At 42.4% G+C, this 26,128-nt stretch overlaps 1 protein-coding gene across 1 annotated transcript; it reads right to left on the bottom strand.

Moving 5' to 3' along the window:
* Positions 1-347: 347 nt before the first annotated feature.
* On the bottom strand, positions 348-26,128 carry INO80E (INO80 complex subunit E). The gene is made up of 8 exons (XM_053694921.1): positions 26,058-26,128; positions 22,261-22,343; positions 17,356-17,426; positions 8,610-8,662; positions 8,303-8,378; positions 1,910-2,003; positions 1,595-1,723; positions 348-932 (listed from the first exon to the last, which is right to left on the bottom strand). The coding sequence occupies exons 2-8, from the start codon at positions 22,339-22,341 to the stop codon at positions 711-713; spliced, it is 726 nt and encodes a 241-aa protein (XP_053550896.1). The 5' UTR covers positions 22,342-22,343; positions 26,058-26,128; the 3' UTR covers positions 348-710.

The following is a 26,128-nucleotide window of genomic DNA, read 5'->3' as shown; positions in this document are numbered from 1 at the left end:
GCTAAATTCTATATATATATTTTTTTATTTTTTTTTTATTTAAAAAAAAAAAAAAAAAAAAAAAAAAGTATGAAATGCATTTAACCCTTGTCATCCTGCTAGTAAATTGTATAGGGCTTTCCTATTTCATAGCAGTAGTTGGGACACATCTCGAGTAGATTTGCCTGTTTTGATTTGATGTGGTTAATCATAGGCCAGATGTAATGAGATTGTACACTGCAATAAGCAATCACTGTGTGGGATTGCCCTCTATAAAGAAAAGACCAAGTATTTGGCGATACAGGACTGCTCTTCTGGGGAAAGAGAAAAAAAAAGCACAATTCCCCTTGTATAAGACAGCACAGAAATACAATAAGAAACAAGTCTGTTTATTAACACAGTCACTCACAACCACAGACAGGACTCTCTCACACAGTAAGCGTAGGAGGAAGAGACTCTGCACACTCTGTCTGTTGCCGAGTTAAACAGTTATAAAGTCCTCCTACTCTTTCTTCACGCCAGGTGTGAGCAGCTACAGGGTTTATTTCCTTTAGTGCCAGACCCCTAACATTTCCTCCAACAGTTCATACAGTGTGTCCTCGTCTCCAGGGGAAATTACAAAACGCATTTGCACTAGGGCAGATGCACCGCTCGCAGTACAAAGCAGAAACAGATGTATTTCCTGGGATGCGAGATGATCTCCCCACCTCTCTTTTGTGCACATATCGCAGTTACTCTGGGATGTCAATGACCAAGTCATCCTCTTCATCTCCATCAAGGGGTCCCTCGTCTCCGCTGCCCTCTCCCCCATCACTGAACATCTGCTGGGGCACTGTGCTGAGTATGGGGGGAGGAGGGGTGAGTTTGGTGGTGGAGGAAAGTGGAGGGAGACTAGATGAGCGAGGGCTGAAGGGTAAAACGCCAACACAACCTGGGGGAGTACCGAGTGGAATCTGGGGGGGAAAAAATAAAGTAGAACAATTATCAAGAGTAGGCTGTAGATAAATATATATCAATGGTTATAAATATTACCACAGTGCAGTTTTAAATGGACATTTAACTCAGATTCCCCATTTTATGTGTAATTTTACAAAACACATTTATTAGCTGTTTGCTTTTCCTGTAATTTACCTCTGAAAACTGTTTTATCCATGGCCCCCAGAAAAGTTGGATTGTCTCCAGCATAAAAGAACACTGACCATGCTACATAGTAATTGATTTATCAGTACAGGAGACTGAACACAGTAGAAACGGTAGGATAAACCAAAATGGCTTTTTAATAGGTATATCCCTGGTCCACCATACTAATAAACTTACAAATTAAATTAAACATTAAACATGCTACACAGTATTTGGTTTATTAGTACTGGAGACCATGTGTATCTGTCCCAAGTTGAACGCAGCAGAAATGATAGAACAATCAAAAAGGCTTTTCAATAGGTAAATTCCTTGTCTGCAAAACAATGTAAATTTTCTCAACAAAATGACACCTTACTAATAAACTTAAAACATTAATTTTGTGTGCAGATATTTTGCAATTCAGTGCTGTATAAAGATGACTAATGTCCACTTAAAGCTGCCTTATGCATACACAGACATATTCACACATAGGTACCTTGGGCTTCTTAGATTTAACCCCTTTGTTCTTCCTGTCTCTCTTGATGCGATCAGATTTGGGGGGCGTGGAATTGGGGAGAGGAGCCAGATATTCCGAGGGGAACGGGGTGTAGGGGGGAGAGCTCATCTGATGAGATGGGAAAGGTGAGGGAACACAAATTATGAAATGGGATAATGAAGAAAAAACCATGAGAAAGAGGGGGGACTTTACAGAGACAGGCAAAGCAAAATGAGAAACAAAATCATATGATACCGGAGAGAGAGGGGGGGGGAGCAGTGGTGAATGGGAGCTTTATATATGGGGGTTACTCACAGCACTGAGGTATGGTCCTCCAGCTGGGTGAATGGAAAGACCTGAAGAGGACGACGGTGGTGGTGAGGCCGGGCCTGCAGGGGGACTCCTTTTCCTGACGTAAATGAAAAACAGGCCTGTAAATGCTTGTTTCTTGTAATAATGATCTCACTAAACAGATAAGGGTCTCTCAGTAGGATAAGCTCATATAGCATTATGGATATACCAAGTTCTTTTGTAGCTTTAGACACTACAGTGTTCTCCACTGAGAAGTTTACCAGCCAGGGGGAATTATAAAGTAGCCGTGTGTGTGTGTGTGGGGGGAATTATGAAGTAGCCGTGTGTGTGTGTGTGTGTGTGGAATTATGAAGTAGCCGTGTGTGTGTGGGGGGAATTATGAAGTAGCCGTGTGTGTGTGTGTGTGGGGGGAATTATGAAGTAGCCGTGTGTGTGTGTGGGGGGGAATTATGAAGTAGCCGTGTGTGTGTGTGTGGGGGGGAATTATGAAGTAGCCGTGTGTGTGTGTGGGGGGGGAATTATGAAGTAGCCGTGTGTGTGTGTGGGGGGGAATTATGAAGTAGCCGTGTGGGGGGGGGGGGAATTATGAAGTAGCCGTGTGGGGGGGGGGGGGAATTATGAAGTAGCTGTGTGAGGGGGGGGGAATTATGAAGTAGCTGTGTGAGGGGGGGGGGGGGGAATTATGAAGTAGCCGGGTGGGGGGGGGGGGGGGGAATTTTGAAGTAGCCGTGTGGGGGGGGGGGGGGGGGGAATTATGAAGTAGCCGTGTGGGGGGGGGGGGGGGAATTATGAAGTAGCCGTGTGGGGGGGGGGGGGAATTATGAAGTAGCCGTGTGGGGGGGGGAATTATGAAGTAGCCGTGTGTGGGGGGGGGGGGGGGGGGGAATTATGAAGTAGCCGTGTGGGGGGGGGAATTATGAAGTAGCCGTGTGTGTGTGTGGGGGGGGAATTATGAAGTAGCCGTGTGTGTGTGTGGGGGGGAATTATGAAGTAGCCGTGTGTGTGTGTGGGGGGGAATTATGAAGTAGCCGTGTGTGTGTGTGTGGGGGGGAATTATGAAGTAGCCGTGTGTGTGTGTGGGGGGGGGAATTATGAAGTAGCCGTGTGTGTGTGTGGGGGGGGGAATTATGAAGTAGCCGTGTGTGTGTGTGGGGGGGAATTATGAAGTAGCCGTGTGTGTGTGTGGGGGGGAATTATGAAGTAGCCGTGTGTGTGTGTGGGGGGGAATTATGAAGTAGCCGTGTGTGTGTGTGGGGGGGAATTATGAAGTAGCCGTGTGTGTGTGTGGGGGGGGAATTATGAAGTAGCCGTGTGTGTGTGTGGGGGGGAATTATGAAGTAGCCGTGTGTGTGTGTGGGGGAATTATGAAGTAGCCGTGTGTGTGTGGGGGGGGAATTATGAAGTAGCCGTGTGTGTGTGGGGGGGAATTATGAAGTAGCCGTGTGTGTGTGTGGGGGGAAATTATGAAGTAGCCGTGTGTGTGTGTGGGGGGAATTATGAAGTAGCCGTGTGTGTGTGTGGGGGGAATTATGAAGTAGCCGTGTGTGTGTGTGGGGGGAATTATGAAGTAGCCGTGTGTGTGTGTGGGGGAATTATGAAGTAGCCGTGTGTGTGTGTGGGGGGGAATTATGAAGTAGCCGTGTGTGTGTGTGGGGGGGAATTATGAAGTAGCCGTGTGTGTGTGTGTGGGGGGGGGGGGATTATGAAGTAGCCGTGTGTGTGTGGGTGGGGGGGGGGGAATTATGAAGTAGCCGTGTGTGTGTGTGTGGGGGGGGGGAATTATGAAGTAGCCGTGTGTGTGTGTGGGGGGGGAATTATGAAGTAGCCGTGTGTGTGTGTGTGGGATTATGAAGTAGCCGTGTGTGGGGGGGGGAATTATGAAGTAGCCGTGTGTGTGTGTGTGTGTGGGGGGGGGGGAATTATGGAGTAGCCGTGTGTGGGGGGGGGGGGGGGGGGATTATGAAGTAGCTGTGTGTGTGTGGGGGGGAAATTATGAAGTAGCCATGTGGGGGGAATTATGAAGTAGCCATGTGGGGGGAATTATGAAGTAGCCATGTTGGGGGGGGGGGGGGGGATTATGAAGTAGCCATGTGGGGGGAATTATGAAGTAGCCATGTGGGGGGGGGAGGAATTATGAAGTAGCCGTGTTGGGGGGAAGCCGTGTGAGGGAAATTATGAAGTAGCCATGTGGGGGGGGGGGGGGAATTATGAAGTAGCCGTGTTGGGGGGAATTATGAAGTAGCCATGTTGGGGGGAATTATGAAGTAGCCATGTGGGGGGAATTATGAAGTAGCCATGTGGGGGGGGGGGGGGGGGGGAATTATGAAGTAGCCATGTGGGGGGAATTATGAAGTAGCCATGTGGGGGGGGGGGGGGGGGAATTATGAAGTAGCCATGTGGGGGGGGGAATTATGAAGTAGCCGTGTGTGTGTGTGGGGGGGGGGGGGAATTATGAAGTAGCCATGTGGGGGAAATTATGAAGTAGCCATGTGGGGGGGGGGGGGGGATTATGAAGTAGCCATGTGGAAGGGGGGGGGAAATTATGAAGTAGCCGTGTGTGTGTGTGTGTGGGGGGGGGGGAATTATGAAGTAGCCATGTGGGGGGGGGGGGAATTATGAAGTAGCCATGTGGGGGGAATTATGAAGTAGCCATGTGGGGGGGGGGGGAATTATGAAGTAGCCATGTGGGGGGAATTATGAAGTAGCCATGTGGGGGGGGGAATTATGAAGTAGCCATGTGGGGGGGGAATTATGAAGTAGCGAAGCGTAATATTTTCTAATATTCTATCATTTTCATCTTTGCAAAGCACAACCTAATTGAATAATTTAACATAAAATGTATTGAATGATAATTTGAGCAATAAAAACATTTTCAATACTAGCTAATTTTAGCTTAATATTGGTTAACATTTTAGTCAGGCGGTCACTAAAATCTGCCGGATGGTGCAACCGCTAAAAAGGGAAGAACCGTGTAAAGCAAATGTTTATTGTAGAACGTTGTAAATGATCAGACAATAAGATATAGTTAGTGACACAAAACAAGCATATATCTCTATCATGATTATTTAGGCAGCAAGCACCTGTGCATGACCTTCTGCATCACAAGTGGCGATAGGAAGTGTGTGTTGTGCACGTGGGCTGCGTCACTGCGTGTGTGTTGTGTGATGCACGTGGGCTGCGTCACTGCGTGTGTGTTGTGTGATGCACGTGGGCTGCGTCACTGCGTGTGTGTTGTGTGATGCACGTGGGCTGCGTCACTGCGTGTGTGTTGTGCACGTGGGCTGCGTCACTGCGTGTGTGTTGTGCACGTGGGCTGCGTCACTGCGTGTGTGTTGTGCACGTGGGCTGCGTCACTGCGTGTGTGTTGTGCACGTGGGCTGCGTCACTGCGTGTGTGTTGTGCACGTGGGCTGCGTCACTGCGTGTGTGTTGTGCACGTGGGCTGCGTCACTGCGTGTGTGTTGTGCACGTGGGCTGCGTCACTGCGTGTGTGTTGTGAGGTGTATGGTGTCACTGCGTGTGTGTTGTGAGGTGTATGGTGTCACTGCGTGTGTGTTGTGAGGTGTATGGTGTCACTGCGTGTGTGATGTGAACATGTATGGTGTCACTGCGTGTGTGATGTGAACTGTATGGTGTCACTGCGTGTGTGATGTGAACTGTATGGTGTCACTGCGTGTGTGATGTGAACTGTATGGTGTCACTGCGTGTGTGATGTGAACATGTATGGTGTCACTGCGTGTGTGATGTGAACTGTATGGTGTCACTGCGTGTGTGATGTGAACTGTATGGTGTCACTGCGTGTGTGATGTGAACATGTATGGTGTCACTGCGTGTGTGATGTGAACATGTATGGTGTCACTGCGTGTGTGATGTGAACATGTATGGTGTCACTAATGTAACATTGGTTGGACATACCACAGCTACTTGACTTCAGACTAAGCTATTTGTTTTGTCCTTTAGAACAAAGAGTTGATACCATTACTATGTTCAAAAAGGGAAAAGAAAAACTTTTTTTATTACCGGTCTATACACACGGACTGCAGAGCTGTGTCACGGATACCAGACAGCTAAGGCTACCGCCCACCCCCCTACAACCTCACCCCTGTTGTTTCTCAGTGGTTTTGGGCTCCTCAGAGCAACCACAATCTCTGGAAGCTTTTGTTTGCATGGTTTTGTGTTCCAAACTTGTTTAGAGAAGAGTTGGTCTATGACCTGGAAAACCCTCCTAGGCTGGCTGGGCTCCTGGAACTCCCGGTCGGCCGCCTCACAACGGACACCCGCCTAACCCCTCTCAGGCTGTCCGGGCTCCTGGAACTACCGGTCGGCCACAGGACAGCAGGACACCCGCTAACTTTACCCCTGGTCGCTCCAGCAACCATGTGCCCCAAAGCTCCGCTCTTTTGGGGATTAGTAGCCCCTGGGGAGAACAAGAGGTGGGGGAATTACCGGAGGGGAGCTGCTTTGGGAACTGGGGGTTTTGGACACCCCTACCCCCATAACTTCAACGGGCTGTATCTCCGGTCCCCAATAACGAATCACGCCGCTTTTCGGACTGCGGCATCTGGGGACCAAGAGCTTTCAAATGACACGGGATCACCCCAAAACCGTCACCACTGTGTCCTGGGATTCTGTGGGACTATGGTTGCTATAGAGGCGCCGGTCAGTATGGAGAGGCGGGAATACTGTGGCATTGTCTTCTGTTCTTATCAAGATAAGTGTGTGTATAAAAGATGTGTATTATGCTCAATAAAATCAGTTCTATTTTCACCTGAATGCTAGTCTGTCTAGTTATTTGGGTGGGCTCCTGCTAGAATCACTTTCCTGAGCTACATAGCAGCCTGTTCCAGGCAGAGGAAGGATCCTCTGGCAGAGCTACCTAGTCTGGGTAGCTGGAGTCTGCCACAGAGTGGGACCCTGAATACTGGTGCTGTCGGGCATCAGGGGTGGCTACAGGCTGTGGTCACTTGCCAGCTACATAGATGCAGTCGGCAGGGAGGTAGTAGGACCCGTTTGGCGGAGCTACCCAGTCGGGGTATCCGTCACAAGCTGCAACAACTAATCGTCATAATCTATTATGAAAATAGTTGTCAACGAATCTCATAATTGATTAGTTGGTCTGTGCACAACACCAGCTGCTTCACTCCAATGAGCTCCTGCACATGGTATTGTGTTTTATGGTTATTTCCTTAGCCTAAAGGACGTCTACTTTTCACTTTTTCAGAACAGTATAAGTTTACAACTACCCCTGGCTTATGTGCAACCCAGATATAATAGTCATCATTTGTATTGTTTATATTAAATCAGGTGATTTGGGACTATGCTTTTCATGATATAGTGCTGAGCTTATTTATACCTAGCCCTAGATTGATGGGAGTTATTTAAATTAATGTGCACTTTTATCAGTTTGCACAATTATTAGCGGATTGCTTGCTATTGCTGATTATACGTACTGTATAAATAAATGTGTAAGGCTTTGTGCTGTTATTGATATATAGTCATTAGCGCTTTTGATTTGTTTTTTATTGTTGTTTTATATTTTTAATAAATTGTGATAATATGTACCAGATTCAAACTTTATAAGTACATATCTGTTATTTTTAGAGCGGGCTAGATATTTTCCCCTAACCTTATAGCTGGTTATTTACCATTGCAGATAGATATTTAAGATATTTTTAGGTTAGAATGAAGTCAAGGGTTACTTTATTGAGAGGCCCCTTGCCAAGGTGGAAGTTCTACCTCTTTTCAAACTGTTTTTGGTTTGGTTTAATTATAAAACTGTGCTTTGCTGCTTAAAAAATTGGACAAACCATTGTGTTAATGTAAAGTTTTAGTCTGAAGCTTATATTTGTAACACTCAGCATGTGGATTCTATTTAAAATATAGGAAACAATTATTAATTATTTTTTTATCCGATTAGTCGATTAATCGATTATGAAAATAATCGTTAGTTGCAGCCCTAGACTGCAGATATCTATATTAGATAATAAAACATTCTCAGCTGCGGTTAGAATGTCAGTGTGATATTAGTATGTGCATGTAGCGTAACGTTTGTCCCCTCCTCTCTCTCTCCCTTTTCTTGGTACCCTTAAAGGGACACTTAACCCAAATTTTTTTGTTATAAGCTGTCAAAAAGGTTAAACACATAGGTAGCAGCAACAACGCATTGCCACTCCTGAACAGGACACGGAATCAACCGATCAGCAGCAGCATACGCATGTAGCCACCAACCATGTTCTGCTAAAGAGCGGCTTGTCAATGGGAGAAGTATTTTTGCAAGAAGAAGATCATTTTATTTTTGTGTCACATACATTTAAGGTAGGAAACTGCACTTCCTTGTCTAACCCGTATACGTGAGGACTGGTGCTCACACCCCAGGTCTCACTCACACAACACTCACCTTTTAGGGATGGGGGTGCTGGGTCCGCGGGCTCCTTCTGTGTCGCTATTTTCAGAGGACGCCGTCACATCAGAATCTGAAAGATTAAGATTCTTTATCTCACCTGATTTACCGCTTATTCAGCGACTGACCTATTCGTATTTCTTTTTATAACAAGAGTGTATGTAAAAGTCACAATCTTTGCTGAATATATTAGGTATATTATTCGCTCTCTTATCTCTAAACACTCAGTTTAACCCTTGGATCCCCACAGACAAACCCTTCTAGCCTTGCAGCTCTCTATGTTTTCTGACACCCACTTATGTACCTGAAGAGTCGTCATCCACATTCTCATACTGCAGGATTCTGTCCAACAGGAAACTGAAAGATCACAAGAAGGGGCAAGATTTAAAGGGATATCAAACCCAGAATAGAAGTGGGTTATTATGGCAAGCAAGAGGAGCACGAAAGAGAGAAGATTATAAAGACTTGGGAATAAGGAACGACAGATGAGGGTGAGCAACAAACTGGCAGTGACAAAGTTAAAAAGGGACACGATTCAGATAAAACATACAATTTTAAACAACTTTCCAATTGACTTCTATTATCAGATTCTTTGTTTTCTTGTTATCCTTTGTTGAAAAGCAGGGATGTAAACTGAGACATGTGCACGCGTCTACACTACTATAGCTGTGTTCGGCAAGCGCTCCAAGCGAACTGGGACTCGCTTGGAGCGTTTTCTTAACTCTTGCCAGTGAGACGCTGGGCGTTCTCTGAGTGCTTGGGGATGTAAGTCCCAGCGCTTCCAGCGTGCTGGTAAAGCTGGGACTTTTCAGAGCAAGCTCAGACACTTGACAACATGGCAGCCTCTACAAGCAACACGAGTGTATATATACACACACACACACGTGTTGCTCGTGGAGGCTGCCATGTTTACAATAGATATGCAGCACCCGGCAATCACGAGCGGGGAATAGTGAGTGCACCGGACACAGACTGCAATATATATTGTGCTGCGGAATGCTTGCCTGTAATGAATCCGCAGAAGAGTTATTCATTACTTATTTATTACTGTCATCCATGACATGTGCAAGGAGGGAGGCTGTGAGTGACGATGTTGTACATTTAATAATACTACAAGGGAGCTTATAATAAAGGTTCGAATGCGCAAAGTCCATTATTGTGCAGCAGATCCCTTTGCACATGTGAACGTTTTTTCTAAGCTCCCTTGCTTGTGACGTCTCCCAGCGCCACGTCATCGCTGGAGTAGAAGTGCCTCCACTGGCGCTTGCCGAACGCGGCCTAAATGGCAGCAGGATTTGCAACAATGTTATACATTATAAAGAGCACTATTTCCTGTTATGCAATGCTCCAAGCATGTGCACGCTACCAATCTAGATATCTTTTCAACAAAGAATAATACGGGAATAAAGCAAATTTGAAAATAGAAGTAAATTGGGAAGTTGTTTTTATCAAGCCGTTAACCGCAAATACGCTGGAATTCCGCAGCGTATTTGTGGCGAGCCCGATTCCCCACAGTTATCAAACCCTACAGACCGGCAAAAGTAGAATTTTGTGACGTAAAATACGATACGCCGGACTCAGTCCGACACAGATCGATGCTTACGTCATTACAGATGTTCCGAATGCAAATTCGGCACAATCTGACTACTTATGCTAGTTATCAAATTTCTACCAGGTACGCTCGCCACTATTCCGGCCCAGCGTACCTGGTTTTCAATCCGCCGCCCTGGAGGCGGCAGATACCATAGGAATCAATGGGAGTCTGAAGGCAGCGAAAGCTCATGTTCGCTGCTGCCTGATATCCCATTAATTCCTATGGTAACGTTTACACCTAACACCCTAAGATGTACCCCGAGTCTAAACGCCCCAACACCGCCGCCACCTACATTATACTTATTAACCCCTAATCTGCCCCCCTACACCGCCGCCACCTACCTTCATTTATTAACCCCTAATCTGCTGCCCCCAACGTCGCCGCCACTATATTAAATTTATTAACCCCTAAACCTAAGTCTAACCCTAACACCCCCTAACTTAAATATAATTTAAATAAAGCTAAATAAATATTCCTATCATTAACTAAATTATTCCTATTTAAAACTAAATACTTACCTATAAAGTAAACCCTAAGCTAGCTACAATATAACTAATAGTTACATTGTATCTAGCTTAGGGTTTATTTTTATTTTACAGGCAAGTTTGTATTTATTTTAACTAGGTAGAATAGTTATTAAATAGTTATTAACTATTTAATAACTTCCTAGTTAAAATAAATACAAATATACCTGTAAAATAAAACCTAACCTAAGTTACAATTACGCCTAACACTACACTATAATTAAATTAATTCCCTAAACTAAATCCAATTAAATAAAATTATCTAAAGCACAAAAAAACAAACACTAAATTACAGAAAATAATAAACAAATTACAAGATTTTTAAACTAATTACACCTAATCTAATACCCCTAACAAAATAAAAAAGCCCCCCCAAAATAAAAAAAGCCCTACCCTACACTAAATTACAAATAGCCCTTAAAAGGGCCTTTTGCGGGGCATTGTCCCAAAGTAATCAGCTCTTTTACCTGTAAAAAAAAAATTACAACCCCCCCCCCCCCAACATTAAAACCCACCACCCACACAACCAAACCTACTCTAAAACCCACCCAATCCCCCCTTAAAAAACCTAACACTAACCCCTTGAAGATCACCTTACCGTGAGAAGTCTTCACCCAACCTGGCCGAAGTCCTCAACGAAGCCGGCAGAAGTTAGGGGGATTAGATTAGGTGTAATTAGTTTAAAAATCTTGTAATTTGTTTATTATTTTCTGTAATTTAGTGGGGGCGGGGATTGTACTTTAGATAATTTTATTTAATTGGATTTAATTGGATTTAGTTGGATTTAGTTTAGGGAATTAATTTAATTATAGTGTAGTGTTAGGCGTAATTGTAACTTAGGTTAGGTTTTATTTTACAGGTATATTTGTATTTATTTTAACTAGGAAGTTATTAAAATTGTTATTAACTATTCAACCTTGTTAAAATAAATACAAACTTGCCTGTAAAATAAAAACAAACAGTAAGATAGCTACAATGTAACTATTAGTTATATTGTAGCTAACTTAGGATTTATTTTACAGGTAAGTATTTATTTTAAATAGGAATAATTTAGTTAATGATAGGAATATTTGTTTAGATTTATTTAAATTATATTTAAGTTAGGGGGTGTTAGGGGTTAATAAATTTAATATAGTGGTGGCGGCAGATTAGGGGTTAATAAATATAATGCAGGTGGCGGTGGGCTCCGGGAGCAGCGGTTTAGGGGTTAAACACTTTATTTAGTTGCGGCGGGGTCCATGAGTGGCGGTTTAGGGGTTAATACATTTATTAGAGTTGTGGTGGGCTCCGGGAGCGGCGGTTTAGGGGTTAAACAGTTTAGTATAGTGGCGGTGTTTAGTGACAGTATACCAATAAAGCTGGGAAAAAGCCGAAAAGCAGCGAGATCGATGACTGTTAGTTAACAACAGTCCGCTGCTCATCGCCCCGTACTTGGTGCGCGGCTTTTTGACAGCTTTTTTGGTAATTTTGGGGAACGTATTCAGGCTCGCGGCAGCGATGTTAGGCGAACGTATTGGTGCCGTCGAATGCAAGTAAGTTGACGGCTTGATAAGTAGATGCCTTAGTCTCTAAACCGAGTCTCCAACATCTTTATTATTCATATTACAAAAGATCTAGAGTGGATGAAATTCAGTTTTGCCGAGGACAACGTTCTATACTGACCCACTGGGTAGATTAAGAAGAAGAGTTTAGCAACTTCAGTTTCATAACATTTCTGTCAGCAAAATAATATACTAAAGCAAAATATTTAGACACAAAATATACAATTTTAGAAAAAAAAAAGTAGATAGATATCTAGTAAAGCAAACAAAAAAGCAAAATCAAGTGTTGTGTAGAGACAGGTAAATCTGCCCCTTATAGTTACTAGGAGAAATACATTATAACTTGTCTGCACTTTATTATACATTAAAAGATAAATAATTTTTACTTAAAAAGGGACACTGAACCCAAATGTTTTCTTTTGTGATTCAGTTAGAGCATGCAATTTAAAGCAACTTTCTAATTTACTGCTATTATCCATTTTTCTTCGTTCTCTTGCTATCTTTATTTAAAAAAAAAGGCATCTAAGCTATTTTTTTGGGTTCAAATCCTGGACAGCACTTGTTTATTGGTTGTTGAATTTATCCACCAATCAGCAAGAACAACCCAGGTTGTTCACCAAAAATAGTCCAGCATCTAAACATACATTTTTGCTTTTCAAATAAAGATACCAAGAGAATGATAATAGGAGTAAATTGGAAAGTTGCTTAAAATTGCATGCTCTATCTTAATCACAAAAGAAAAAATTTGGGTTCAGTGTCCCTTTAATGACCGACGACGTACGGCGTACACGATCCTGATCGCTTCCAGTCGCTTTCAGGTTATTGCAGTGATGCCTAGATATGGCCCTCTCTGCACCGGATATCAATGGCCGCAATCGTTGGTGGGTGGGAGCCGGGTGGCCGGCCATCGATGGCTTCTTCCAGTAAGAGGGGGGGTGGGGGCCCGCACTCGGAGGGAGCCGGTGGGAACCGCTACACTACAGAAAAATGTTATGTTAAAAAGTGGGAGAAAGGGGGGAGGGAATGGATGTAAAAACAGGGATCTGGGAGGGGGTGGGGGGGAAGCTACACTACATCAAAAATAAAATAACATTTTAAAAATATATATTTTATTGTAAACTGGGTACTGGCAGACAGCTGTCAGTACCCAAGATGGCTCCCAATAAGGTAGAGGGGGGAGGTTCCTACACAGCAGAAAAAAGAAAAAAAAAAAAAGATACCTTTTATTTTAGTACAAGCAGACTTTCTGCCAGTATTTAAGATGGCAGGGACGGGAAGAGAGACGTTTTGGAGGGTTCGGGGGGTGTGATGTGTCAGCTGGGAGGCTGATCTCTACACTAAAGCTAAAATTAACCCTGCAAGCTCCCTAATTAACCTCTTCACTGCTAGCCATAATACACGTGTGATGTGCAGCGGCATTTAGCGGCCTTCTAATTACCAAAACGCAACGCCAAAGCCATATATGTCTGCTATTTCTGAACAAAGGGGATCCCAGAGAAGCATTTACAACCATTTGTGCCATAACTGCGCAAGCTGTTTGTAAATAATTTCAGTGAGAAACCTAAAGTTTGTGAAAAAGTGAAAGATATCAGGGTTCCAATGTAACTAGGGCTAATTTTGAAAAAAAGTTGTTTGCAAATAGCAAAGTGCTACTTGTATTTATTTCCCTATAACTTACAAAAAAAGCAGAGAACGTGTAAACATTGGGTATTTCTAAACTCAGGACAAAATTTAGAAACTATTTAGCATGGGTGTTTTATGGTGTTTGTAGATGAGTAACAGATTTTGGGGGTCAAAGTTAGAAAAAGTGTGTTTTTTTCCATTTTTCCTCATATTTTATAAAAAAATATTATAGCAAATTATAAGATATGATGAAAATAATGGCATTGTTAGAAAGTCCATTTAATGGCGATAAAAACGGTATATAATATGTGTGGGTACAGTAAATGAGTAAGAGGAAAACTACAGCTAAACACAAACACCGCAAAAATATAAAAATAGCCTTGGTCTCAAATGGACAGAAAATGGAAAAGTGCTGTGGTCATAAAGGGGTTAAAGGGAGACAAGTCAAAATAAACTTGTATGAATTAGAATGAGCATGCAGTTTTAAGACACTTTCACGTTTTCTATTATCAAATTTTGCACAGTCTTTTTATATTCACACTTTCTGGGGAACAAAATCCTACTGAGCATGTGCACAAGCTCACATGGTATACATATACTAGTCCTTGATTGGCTGATGACTGTCACATGATACAGGGGGCCGGAAAATGGTAGAAAAAAATACATTTGTCAGAAAAAAAAAAATCTACTATGTATTCGGAATTCAGAGTAAGTGTTTTGTCTTTTAATTATGTACTTGTTTATTATGTAATTCTGCTGCATTGAGTGGTCCTTTAAAAAAAAGGTTTAGAAACAAAATCAAATTCTAATCAGAAACATTTCTGTAAAAAAATAAAAGTTCTTAACAAACAGACCTACATATGAGTGTCTGAGAAGGATGTGTTAGGATTTCTAAGAGCTTTAAAGCTCTCTAAGCAAGACTACTTCTCTACTCTCTCCAAACCCACAATATCTGGTTTTTACTTCCAATTCCCTTCTCCGTCCACCCCAACCTCCTACTACATCTCTCTCTGCTCAAGATTTTGCAAGTCACTTCAACAACAAAAATGATTCCATCAGAAACATCTCTTAGCATACTACCAGTCTCCAACCCCATCAACAGGTCAAAATCATCCAAAATCAACAAATTCAGCTCTTTTGCCCCTTTTACTGAGGAAGACGTTTTTTTGCCCTTATAACATTCTCTCACCTCACTACCTGTCCCCTTGAGCTACTCTCCTCCCTCTCTCCTATTCTCACACACATTTTCAACCTCTCCCTAAGCATCAGGAATATTTCCCCCCATCTCTTAAACATGCACTAGTCACACCTATCCTCAAAAAACCTTCTCTCGATCCAACCTCCGCCATGTTTCCCTACTCCCACAAAACTTCTTGAAAAGCTAGTATATACACGTTATCACATTCCCTCACATAAAATTCCCTCCTTTACCCACTGAAATCTGGTTTTTGCCACCAACACTCCAGAGACAGCAATCGCCAAGGTCATTAATACCCTACTTACAGCAAAATCGAAAGGCCAATTTACTCTGTTAAAACCTTCTTGATTTGTCTCCAGCCTTTGATACGGTCGACCACCTTCTTTTGCTCCCAAACCCTCCAATCCTTTGGCTTTTGCGACAAACCCAACTTGTGGTTCTCCTCCTACCTGTCTAACTGTACCTTTACTGTAACCTTTTCTGGGGCATCCTCTGGCCCTCTACTACTTTCTATAAGGGAACCACAAGGCTCTGTCCTTGGCCCCTTTCTCTTTTCAATCTATAAGTCATCATTAGGTTCCTAAATAAAAGCCCACAGGTTTCAATTTAATTTGTATACGGATGACACCAACATTTACCTTTCCATACCAGACCTATCCTCTTCCTTGCTAACTTGTGTCACTAACTGTCTTTCTCAATTTCATCTTGGATTTCCTCTCACTACCTTAAAGGGACATGAAACCCACATTTTTTCTTTCATGATTTAGAAAGAGAATGCAATTTTAAACATCTTTCTAATTTACTTATATTATCTAATTTGTTTTATTCTCTTGATATTATTTGCTGAAACCCATATCTAGATATGCTCAGTAGCTGCTGATTGGTTGCTGCACATAGAAGCCTCGTGTGATTGGCTCACCATGTGCATTGCTTTTTCTTCAACTAAGGATATCTAAAAAATGAAGCAAAAATAAATAATAGAAGTAAATTGTAATGTTGTTTAAATTTGTATTCTCTATCTGAATCATGAAAGAAAGATTTTGGGTTTAGTGGCCCTTTAAGCTAAATCTTTCCAAAACTGAGCTCTTTTCCCCCTTCATTCAAAATCCTCACCCCCTATCTTTCAATAACTATTGATAATAGCATCATTACCCCAAACCCGCACACCCGATGTCTTGGGGTCAAACTTGACTCCGATTTCTCTTTCACTCCTCACATCCAGTCTTTGGCCAACTCTTGCTGTTTTCACCATCAAAATATCTCCAAAATTTGCCACTTTCTGATACAAGACACAGCTAAGATATTAACCCCTTAAGGACCACAATGTACCCTGTATGTCACTGGTCATTAAGGGTTTTTTCAGGACATAATAGCACAAGTCTAGAAGAACACACTATTAATGCCCTCCCTCCAGCAGGCTTTGTGGAATAGAGCAGTCTCGACGCTGGTGGCAAGACCGCGCTTTAAAACAACCAAGTCCCAAAAAAAGGCCAGTGACATACAGGGTACGTCGCTGGTCCTTAAGGGGTTAATCCACTCTCTCATATTTTCCCATCTTCACTATTGCAATGTCATCCTCTCTGGTCTTCCTAGTTGCCGCCTGTCCCCATAAATCCATAATGAATGCCTCTACCAGGCTGATCTTCCTTACACGTCCCCTCTCTGCCAATCCCTTCACCGGCTTCCTATAGCCTCCAGAATTAAACACAAAGTTCTAACTCTGACATTCAAGACCATCAATGGCACTGCTCCCCCTATATCTCAGACCTTGTATCCGGATACTCTCCCTCCCACCCCCTTCACTCTACTCATGACCTCCTCCTCTTGTTACCTCCTCACATTCCCGTCTACAGGACTTCTCTAGACTCTACGGTTCAGGGATGCATACAATATACACTAACCTTTTCTAACCTCAGTCCTCCCCTCCTTTATTATTTCTGTGAACCCCTTAGTATGTAAACCTACAGAGCTGATTTACAACAGTGAAACTCTTGGCAGGGACCTCTACCCTCTTGTTCCCTATAAATGTTACCTTGCATATTATACCTCTGTTTATAGCACTGCAAAATCTGTTGGCACTCTGCAAAAAAACTGATAACAATAATAATAAAAAAGGGACATTAAATGGTAAATACATTTTATAAGTACTGTAGTGAGGTTATTCCCCACCCCTATCTACTCATGGGTGCCATCTTGTTTTACAGTGCTGCTGTGCTTGCAAATGTGCAGCAATTCTCCTTCAGCTACCTGTAGTGTAACCTAGGGATCAAAATAGAGGCATATGAAATGTATTTAGTGTGTAATGCCCCTTTAAAATAAATATAAAATATTCTAAATCTAAAAAAAAACAAAAAACAGACAAACTGCAAACAAACTGGTGGCAAAACTGTAAATATAAAGTGTGACATGTCCCGTATATATTTGAGAAAACAAACAGATGGGGAAAAACTAATCACAGTAGAAGTGAACAGATTTTAGAATGAGAGATCCTCGCGTTTAGATGGGAGGAGAGGGACTTTATATGGAATCTAGGGACGTAGCGACAGACGCCAAGCAGCAGCAATGCTCACCTCTTATCTCTTGACACCTTCAGCAGTTTCCTCTGTGCTCTCCGTAGCTCCTCCTGAAAACATTCCTGCTCCTGAAAGATAAAAGGTGTCAGTCCTAGAGGTACTGATCCGCTATGAGACCCAGAGGTCTCAAGACACAAAGGAAAATGTCTGCAAGTTTCTGGACCAGTTGAATACTAAAAACCCACTAATTTTAGTGTGATCAGACTAACAGATGGCAAGCCAAGACAATATAAAATATCACAAACATACCCTTTTATACAAAATAACTTTATTGGAGAAAAAAATATATGTCCGACTGAACTAGTACTCATGCACACACTACTACTCATGCACACACTGGTACTCATGCACACACTGGTACTCATGCACACACTGGTACTCATGCACACACTGGTACTCATGCACACACTGGTACTCATGCACACACTGTTAAAACTTGCTGAAACTCAGAATTTCTTATACAAAATGCACATAATAGATCTTAGTTTGTCGACTACCAAAAGTGCATATGTTATGTCTATCTGTCTGAATTATTAACTCTTGGCAGTGAATAAACTAAATTATACAGACAGTAGCGTGGTGAGTTGTCTAATTAGCTTATTAGCCTTGCAAAAAGCACAACGACATTGTTTGAGATAAGCAGTAAAAATATATATTTGTGCTCTTGGATATCAGTCTGTGTAAATACTTTAAAAAACACACAGTATAAATATATTTGTAGCTAAATCTCATACTAGATAATAGTTGCAATGTTGGTTTGCTTTTTTGGATAAAAATGTTGCAACTTGTAGTTATTTAACTCTCTGCGTTTTTAAATCTGTTTGCTATTCGTAAGGTGCGGTGTATACCTTTTTAAAACAAATGGAATTAACAGCTGTGTATCATAAAATTTACAACAGGTTAAATTACCACTGTTTCGTTGCACCTAAATAGGGTTATTACCATGAGAATTATATGCCTATTGTTGCCAAAATTGTTTACTCGCACCTCACACTCTGAATCACTATCGGCTAGATTTAGAGTTCTGCGTTAGCCATCAAAAGCAGCGTTAAGGGGTCCTAATGCTGCTTTTGGCCGCCCGATGGTATTTAGAGTCAGCCAGGAAAGGGTCTAACGCTCGCTTCCTCACCGCGACTCAAGGCTACTGCAGATCCCCTTACGCCAATTGCGTATCCTATCAATTCAATGGGATCTGCCTAACGCTGGTATTTGGAGTCTTGGAAGAAGTGAGCAGTAGACCCTCTACTGACAAGACTCCTACCGCCAAAAAAAGTCAGTAGTTAAGAGCTTTATGGGCTAACGCGTGAATATAAAGCTCTTAACTACTGTGCTACAAAGTACACTAACACCCATAAACTACCTATGTACCCCTAAACCGAAGACCCCCCCACCACATCGCCGCCACTCTAATAAAAATTTTTAACCCCTAATCTGCCGACCGGACACCGCCGCCACCTACATTATAGCTATGAACCCCTAATCTGCTGCCCCTAACATCGCCGACCCCTATATTATATTTATTAACCCCTAATCTGCCCCCCCAACGTCGTCGCTACCTAACTACAATTATTTATCAAAAGAATTATATGCCCATTGTTGCACAAGTTTCATAGCATTGCAAACTCTGAATCAGTATATGACACCAACACCATTAGATATTAACTCTTAAAGGCAAAACAAATGCGGAGTCCTAAAGACAGCTCCTACTATATAGGAGGCAAATATAATACAAGTATACAATAAGAAAATTACAGGCTAAGCTTCAGAAAGGTCTCTTCTAAAGCGGAGACCTGATTAACGTTTAACTGTCTGTTAGTATTGAGATCAAATCATTCGTAACATTTAAATATTAACAGAGTCAGCTTTCTAAAAAAGTAGAGGTTTCATAACCTTGTGATAGTGACCCTGACGCGCGTTTCACATAACGCTTCTTCAGAGGGGTACGCGCCGGCCGAACAGAGCGGGTAATATCTGAATGTAAAGCCCGCCCTTGTGCTTCGATTGGTTCTCCATAGTTGTGCTATGTAAAGAGTAAAGGTTGCCGTAAAAATATGTGGGTTCATGTGTGACAGATGATACATTCAAGCTGTAAGGAACATTTTACCATTGTTTTCCTTTTCTGTGTTACTACATTAACATAATTCACTTTGGTTGTGACATATTTGTTTCACCCCTTGTATATAAAATGCAGCCAGCTCACACCGCTACTATGATCAGTAAACGTCAATTCTGTGTACACTGACGGTAACCAATAGCAAGTTACATAGCACGACTATGGAGAACCAATCAAAGCACAAGGGCGGGCTTTACATTCAGATATTACCCGCTCTGTTCGGCTGGCGCGTACCCCTCTGAAGAAGCATTATGTGAAACGCGCGTCAGGGGCACTATCACGAGGTTATGAAACCGCTACTTTTTTAGAAAGCTGACTCGGTTAATATTTAAATGTTACGAATGATTTGATCTCAATACTAACAGACAGTTAAACGTTAATCAGGTCTCCGCTATAGAAGAGACCTTTCTGAAGCTTAGCCTGTAATTTTCTTATTGTATACTTGTATTTATATTTGCCTCCTATATAGCAGGAGCTGTCTTTAGGACTCCGCATTTGTTTTGCCTTTAAGAGTTAATATCTAATGGTGTTGGTGTCATATAGTGATTCGGAGTTTGCAATGCTATGAAACTTGTGCAACAATGGGCATATAATTCTTTTGATAAATAACCCTATTTAGGTGCAAAGTTAATAGCGGTAATTTAGCCTGTTGCAAGTTCGTAGATACACAGCTGCTGGGTCACATAGTGATTCAGAGTGTTAGGTGCGAGTAAACAATTTTGGCAACAATAGGCATATAATTCTCATGGTAATAACCCTATTTAGGTGCAACGAAACAGTGGTAATTTAACCTGTTGTAAATTTTATGATACACAGCTGTTAATTCCATTTGTTTTAAAAAGGTATACACCACACCTTACGAATAGCAAACAGATTTAAAAACGCGGACTCCTCACACAAGAGAGTTAAATAATTACAAGTTACATTTGTATCCAAAAAAGCAAACCAACATTGCAACTATTATCTAGTATGAGATTGAGCTACAAATATATTTATACTGTGTGTTTTTGAAAGTATTTACACAGACTGATATCCAAGAGCACAAATATATATTTTTTTACTGCTTATCTCAAACAATGTCGTTGTGCTTTTTGCAAGGCTAATAAGCTAATTAGACAACTCACCACGCTACTGTCTGTATAATTTAGTTTATTCACTGCCAAGAGTTAATAATTCAGACAGATACACATAACATATGCACTTTTGGTAGTCGACAAACTAAGATCTATTATGTGCATTTTGTATAAGAAATTCTCTATCTGAGTTTCAGCAAGTTTTAACAGTGTGTGTGTGTGTGTGTGCATGAGTACCAGTGTGTGCATGAGTACCAGTGTGTGTGTGTGCATGAGTACTAGTGTGTGTGTATGCATGAGTACCAGTGTGTGTGTGTGTGCATGCATGAGTACCAGTGTGTGCATGAGTACTAGGGTGTGTGTGTGTGTGCATGCATGAGTACCAGTGTGTGCATGAGTACCAGTGTGTGCATGAGTACCAGGGTGTGTGTGTGTGCATGCATGAGTACCAGTGTGTGCATGAGTACCAGTGTGTTTGTGTGTGTGTGTGTGCATGAGTACTAGTGTGTGTGTGTGTGTGTGTGTGCATGCATGAGTACCAGTGTGTGCATGAGTACTAGTGTGTGTGTGTGTGCATGCATGAGTACCAGTGTGTGCATGAGTACTAGTGTGTGTGTGTGTGTGTGTGCATGCATGAGTACCAGTGTGTGCATGAGTACTAGTGTGTGTGTGTGTGTGCGTGCATGAGTACCAGTGTGTGCATGAGTACTAGTGTGTGTGTGTGTGTGTGTGCATGCATGAGTACCAGTGTGTGCATGAGTACTAGTGTGTGTGTGTGCATGCATGAGTACCAGTGTGTGCATGAGTACCAGTGTGTGCATGAGTACTAGTGTGTGTGCGTGTGTGCATGAGTACCAGTGTGTGCATGAGTACTAGTGTGTGTGTGTGTGCATGCATGAGTACCAGTGTGTGCATGAGTACCAGTGTGTGCATGAGTACTAGTGTGTGTGCATGAGTACTAGTGTGTGTGTGTGTGTGCATGCATGAGTACCAGTGTGTGTATGTGTGTGTGCGCATGAGTACTAGTGTGTGTGCATGAGTACTAGTGTGTGTGTGTGTGTGTGCGCATGAGTACCAGTGTGTGCATGAGTAGTCCATTCGGACATATATTGTTTTCTCCAATAAAGTTATTTTGTATAAAAGGGTATGTTTGTGATATTTTATATTGTCTTGGCTTTCCATCTGTTAGTCTGATAACACTTAAATTAATGGGTTTTTAGTATTCAACTATCCCAGAGACCTGCAGTCTTCTCCCTGTGTTGCAAACCTCTTTGCATCCTTTTGTACATTCTGATGTATATTACTGCTTTAGGTTCTGGAATTTAAGGGTAAAGAATAAGTAATTATTATATTAATGTATCCCTTGAATTTTGATTTATAAACCCATTTTCCCTCACCCCCTCAGTCTCAAACAAAGGAAAATGTACCAAGCTGCATTAATGCTTTTCACCCTCTCCACCAGCTCAGAGATGGCAGAGATAAAGCCCCCTGAACAAGCAAGGTTTTGGTGGTTAGCAGACACTGCTCTTGCACAATTGGATGCACAAGAGCGGGGGGGGGGGCACTATTGCACGCGAGAGCTCTTGTGCAATCTTATTTTTTTTTATTTTTTTTTAAATGATGCTCCATCGCAAGTGGCGATTACAGGTGGATAGGTTCTCTTGTCCGTCTGCAAATTGATAAATATTCCCGACAGAGGAAGCAGCACAAACTTACATAGATGAGAAACTTGAGCTTGCGCTTGAGATTCTTGTACTTCCGCTTGTAGTCCAGCTCTCCTCCTGCCGGCCCGTTCATATCTAAAACATACTTGTGTTAGTGTTTAGTAAAGAAAACTGCGCCTTCTCTTTTCTTTGCATAAGACACAAGGGAAAATTCTGATCAATCATCACCGAAATGTAACCTTGTAACTACCAGCTGGAGGGCACCAACCTGTACATAGAATACAAGGAAGCTGATCATTTACACCACAGGAGCCCAGACTAGATGGGATCTACCTTTTTTCTACCTGTGCTATTGCTAAACAGATCTTAGCTTGCACATTTCTGTCTTATTCTTGTGCTTTAAGAGACACGAAAGTCAAATTTAAAACTTGATGATCCAGAAAGAGCAAAAAATGAAGAGACTTTCCAGTTTACTTCTTATTAAATTTGCTCCATTCTCAGTAACCATTGTTGAAGAGCAGGTAGGTATGCAGTATTGGGAGATAGCTGATTATTGGTGGCTGCACCCATAAGGCTCTCGTCATTGGCTCACCAGATATAGGTTCAGCTAGCTCCCAATAGTGCATTCCAGCTCTGGAGCTGACTTTAAAACCTCTTCACGGGAACATTTGTGTGTTTTTTCTTTACCTGTTGTAGTAATGGAGGATATAAATGTAGCACCATACTATAGCTTACAATTAGATCAGGCCATCCTGCTATGGCTTACTACTGTATCAGGCCATCCTGCTATAGCTTACTACTGTATCAGGCCATCCTGCTATAGCTTACTACTGTATCAGGCCATCCTGCTATAGCTTACTACTGTATCAGGCCATCCTGCTATAGCTTACTACTGTATCAGGCCATCCTGCTGTAGCTTACTACTGTATCAGGCCATCCTGCTGTAGCTTACTACTGTATCAGGCCATCCTGCTATAGCTTACTACTGTATCAGGCCATCCTGCTATAGCTTACTACTGTATCAGGCCATCCTGCTATAGCTTACTACTGTATCAGGCCATCCTGCTATAGCTTACTACTGTATCAGGCCATCCTGCTATAGCTTACTACTGTATCAGGCCATCCTGCTATAGCTTACTACTGTATCAGGCCATCCTGCTATAGCTTACTACTGTATCAGGCCATCCTGCTATAGCTTACTACTGTATCAGGCCATCCTGCTATAGCTTACTACTGTATCAGGCCATCCTGCTATAGCTTACTACTGTATCAGGCCATCCTGCTATAGCTTACTACTGTATCAGGCCATCCTGCTATAGCTTACTACTGTATCAGGCCATCCTGCTATAGCTTACTACTGTATCAGGCCATCCTGCTATAGCTTACTACTGTATCAGGCCATCCTGCTGTAGCTTACTACTGTATCAGGCCATCCTGCTGTAGCTTACTACTGTATCATGCCATCCTGCTGTAGCTTACTACTGTATCAGGCCATCCTGCTATAGCTTACTACTGTATCAGGCCATCCTGCTATAGCTTACTACTGTATCAGGCCATCCTGCTATAGCTTACTACTGTATCAGGCCATCCTGCTATAGCTTACTACTGTATCAGGCCATCCTGCTATAGCTTACTACTGTATCAGGCCATCCTGCTATAGCTTACTACTGTATCAGGCCATCCTGCTATAGCTTACTACTGTATCAGGCCATCCTGCTATAGCTTACTACTGTATCAGGCCATCCTGCTATAGCTTACTACTGTATCAGGCCATCCTGCTATAGCTTACTACTGTATCAGGCCATCCTGCTATAGCTTACTACTGTATCAGGCCATCCTGCTATAGCTTACTACTGTATCAGGCCATCCTGCTATAGCTTACTACTGTATCAGGCCATCCTGCTATAGCTTACTACTGTATCAGGCCATCCTGCTATAGCTTACTACTGTATCAGGCCATCCTGCTATAGCTTACTACTGTATCAGGCCATCCTGCTATAGCTTACTACTGTATCAGGCCATCCTGCTATAGCTTACTACTGTATCAGGCCATCCTGCTATAGCTTACTACTGTATCAGGCCATCCTGCTATAGCTTACTACTGTATCAGGCCATCCTGCTATAGCTTACTACTGTATCAGGCCATCCTGCTATAGCTTACTACTGTATCAGGCCATCCTGCTATAGCTTACTACTGTATCAGGCCATCCTGCTATAGCTTACTACTGTATCAGGCCATCCTGCTATAGCTTACTACTGTATCAGGTCATCCTGCTATAGCTTACTACTGTATCAGGCCATCCTGCTATAGCTTACTACTGTATCAGGCCATCCTGCTATAGCTTACTACTGTATCAGGCCATCCTGCTGTAGCTTACTACTGTATCATGCCAGTCTGCTATAGCTTACTACTGTATCATGCCATCCTGCTATAGCTTACTACTGTATCATGCCAGTCTGCTATAGCTTACTACTGTATCATGCCATCCTGCTATAGCTTACTACTGTATCATGCCATCCTGCTATAGCTTACTACTGTATCAGGTCATCCTGCTATAGCTTACTACTGTATCATGCCATCCTGCTATAGCTTACTACTGTATCATGCCATCCTGCTATAGCTTACTACTGTATCAGGCCATCCTGCTATAGCTTACTACTGTATCAGGTCATCCTGCTGTAGCTTACTACTGTATCATGCCAGTCTGCTATAGCTTACTACTGTATCATGCCAGTCTGCTATAGCTTACTACTGTATCAGGCCATCCTGCTATAGCTTACTACTGTATCATGCCATCCTGCTATAGCTTACTACTGTATCATGCCATCCTGCTATAGCTTACTACTGTATCAGGTCATCCTGCTGTAGCTTACTACTGTATCAGGCCATCCTGCTGTAGCTTACTACTGTATCAGGCCATCCTGCTGTAGCTTACTACTGTATCAGGCCATCCTGCTATAGCTTACTACTGTATCAGGCCATCCTGCTGTAGCTTACTACTGTATCAGGCCATCCTGCTGTAGCTTACTACTGTATCAGGCCATCCTGCTATAGCTTACTACTGTATCAGGCCATCCTGCTGTAGCTTACTACTGTATCAGGCCATCCTGCTGTAGCTTACTACTGTATCAGGCCAGTCTGCTATAGCTTACTACTGTATCAGGCCATCCTGCTGTAGCTTACTACTGTATCAGGCCATCCTGCTATAGCTTACTACTGTATCAGGCCATCCTGCTGTAGCTTACTACTGTATCAGGCCATCCTGCTATAGCTTACTACTGTATCAGGTCATCCTGCTGTAGCTTACTACTGTATCATGCCAGTCTGCTATAGCTTACTACTGTATCATGCCAGTCTGCTATAGCTTACTACTGTATCAGGCCATCCTGCTATAGCTTACTACTGTATCATGCCATCCTGCTATAGCTTACTACTGTATCAGGTCATCCTGCTGTAGCTTACTACTGTATCATGCCAGTCTGCTATAGCTTACTACTGTATCATGCCAGTCTGCTATAGCTTACTACTGTATCAGGCCAGTCTGCTATAGCTTATTATTATATCATCATACAAGTCTACTATTAATGCCTGAGGGTAACAATACAATTACAGATTATACAGCGTTATTACGTTAGAGCCGTACGGTTTATTACACACACACGTTACTGGTCAGTAGAGTTGTTACCTATATAACAGTAACCTCAGACGGAGGGGAGGCAGAGATATATATATATATATATATATATATATATATATATATATATATATATATATATATATATATATATATATATAGATATATATATATAAGTATCTATAAGACGATTTACTGTCACACAGTCACTTACCTGACACAAAGTAACACAACACACGACCAGTACTCTGTTTAGAGGGGGGGGGTACTAAACTTATTAGGTAC

Source organism: Bombina bombina, chromosome 11, assembly GCF_027579735.1.
Source record: "Bombina bombina isolate aBomBom1 chromosome 11, aBomBom1.pri, whole genome shotgun sequence".
Taxonomy (NCBI): Eukaryota; Metazoa; Chordata; class Amphibia; order Anura; family Bombinatoridae; genus Bombina; species Bombina bombina.
This window is presented reverse-complemented; position numbering and strand designations above follow the sequence as displayed.

Bases quoted from the DNA above. Each gene is read 5' to 3' on its own strand.
- INO80E (XM_053694921.1), bottom strand. From the start codon at position 22,341: ATGAACGGGCCGGCAGGAGGAGAGCTGGACTACAAGCGGAAGTACAAG. The intron at 8,663-17,355 runs GTGAGCATTGCT...GTGATCTTTCAG, and splicing joins AAGGTGTCAAGAGATAAGAG to TTTCCTGTTGGACAGAATCC. The intron at 1,724-1,909 runs GTGAGTAACCCC...CCATCTCATCAG, and splicing joins GAGGACCATACCTCAGTGCT to ATGAGCTCTCCCCCCTACAC.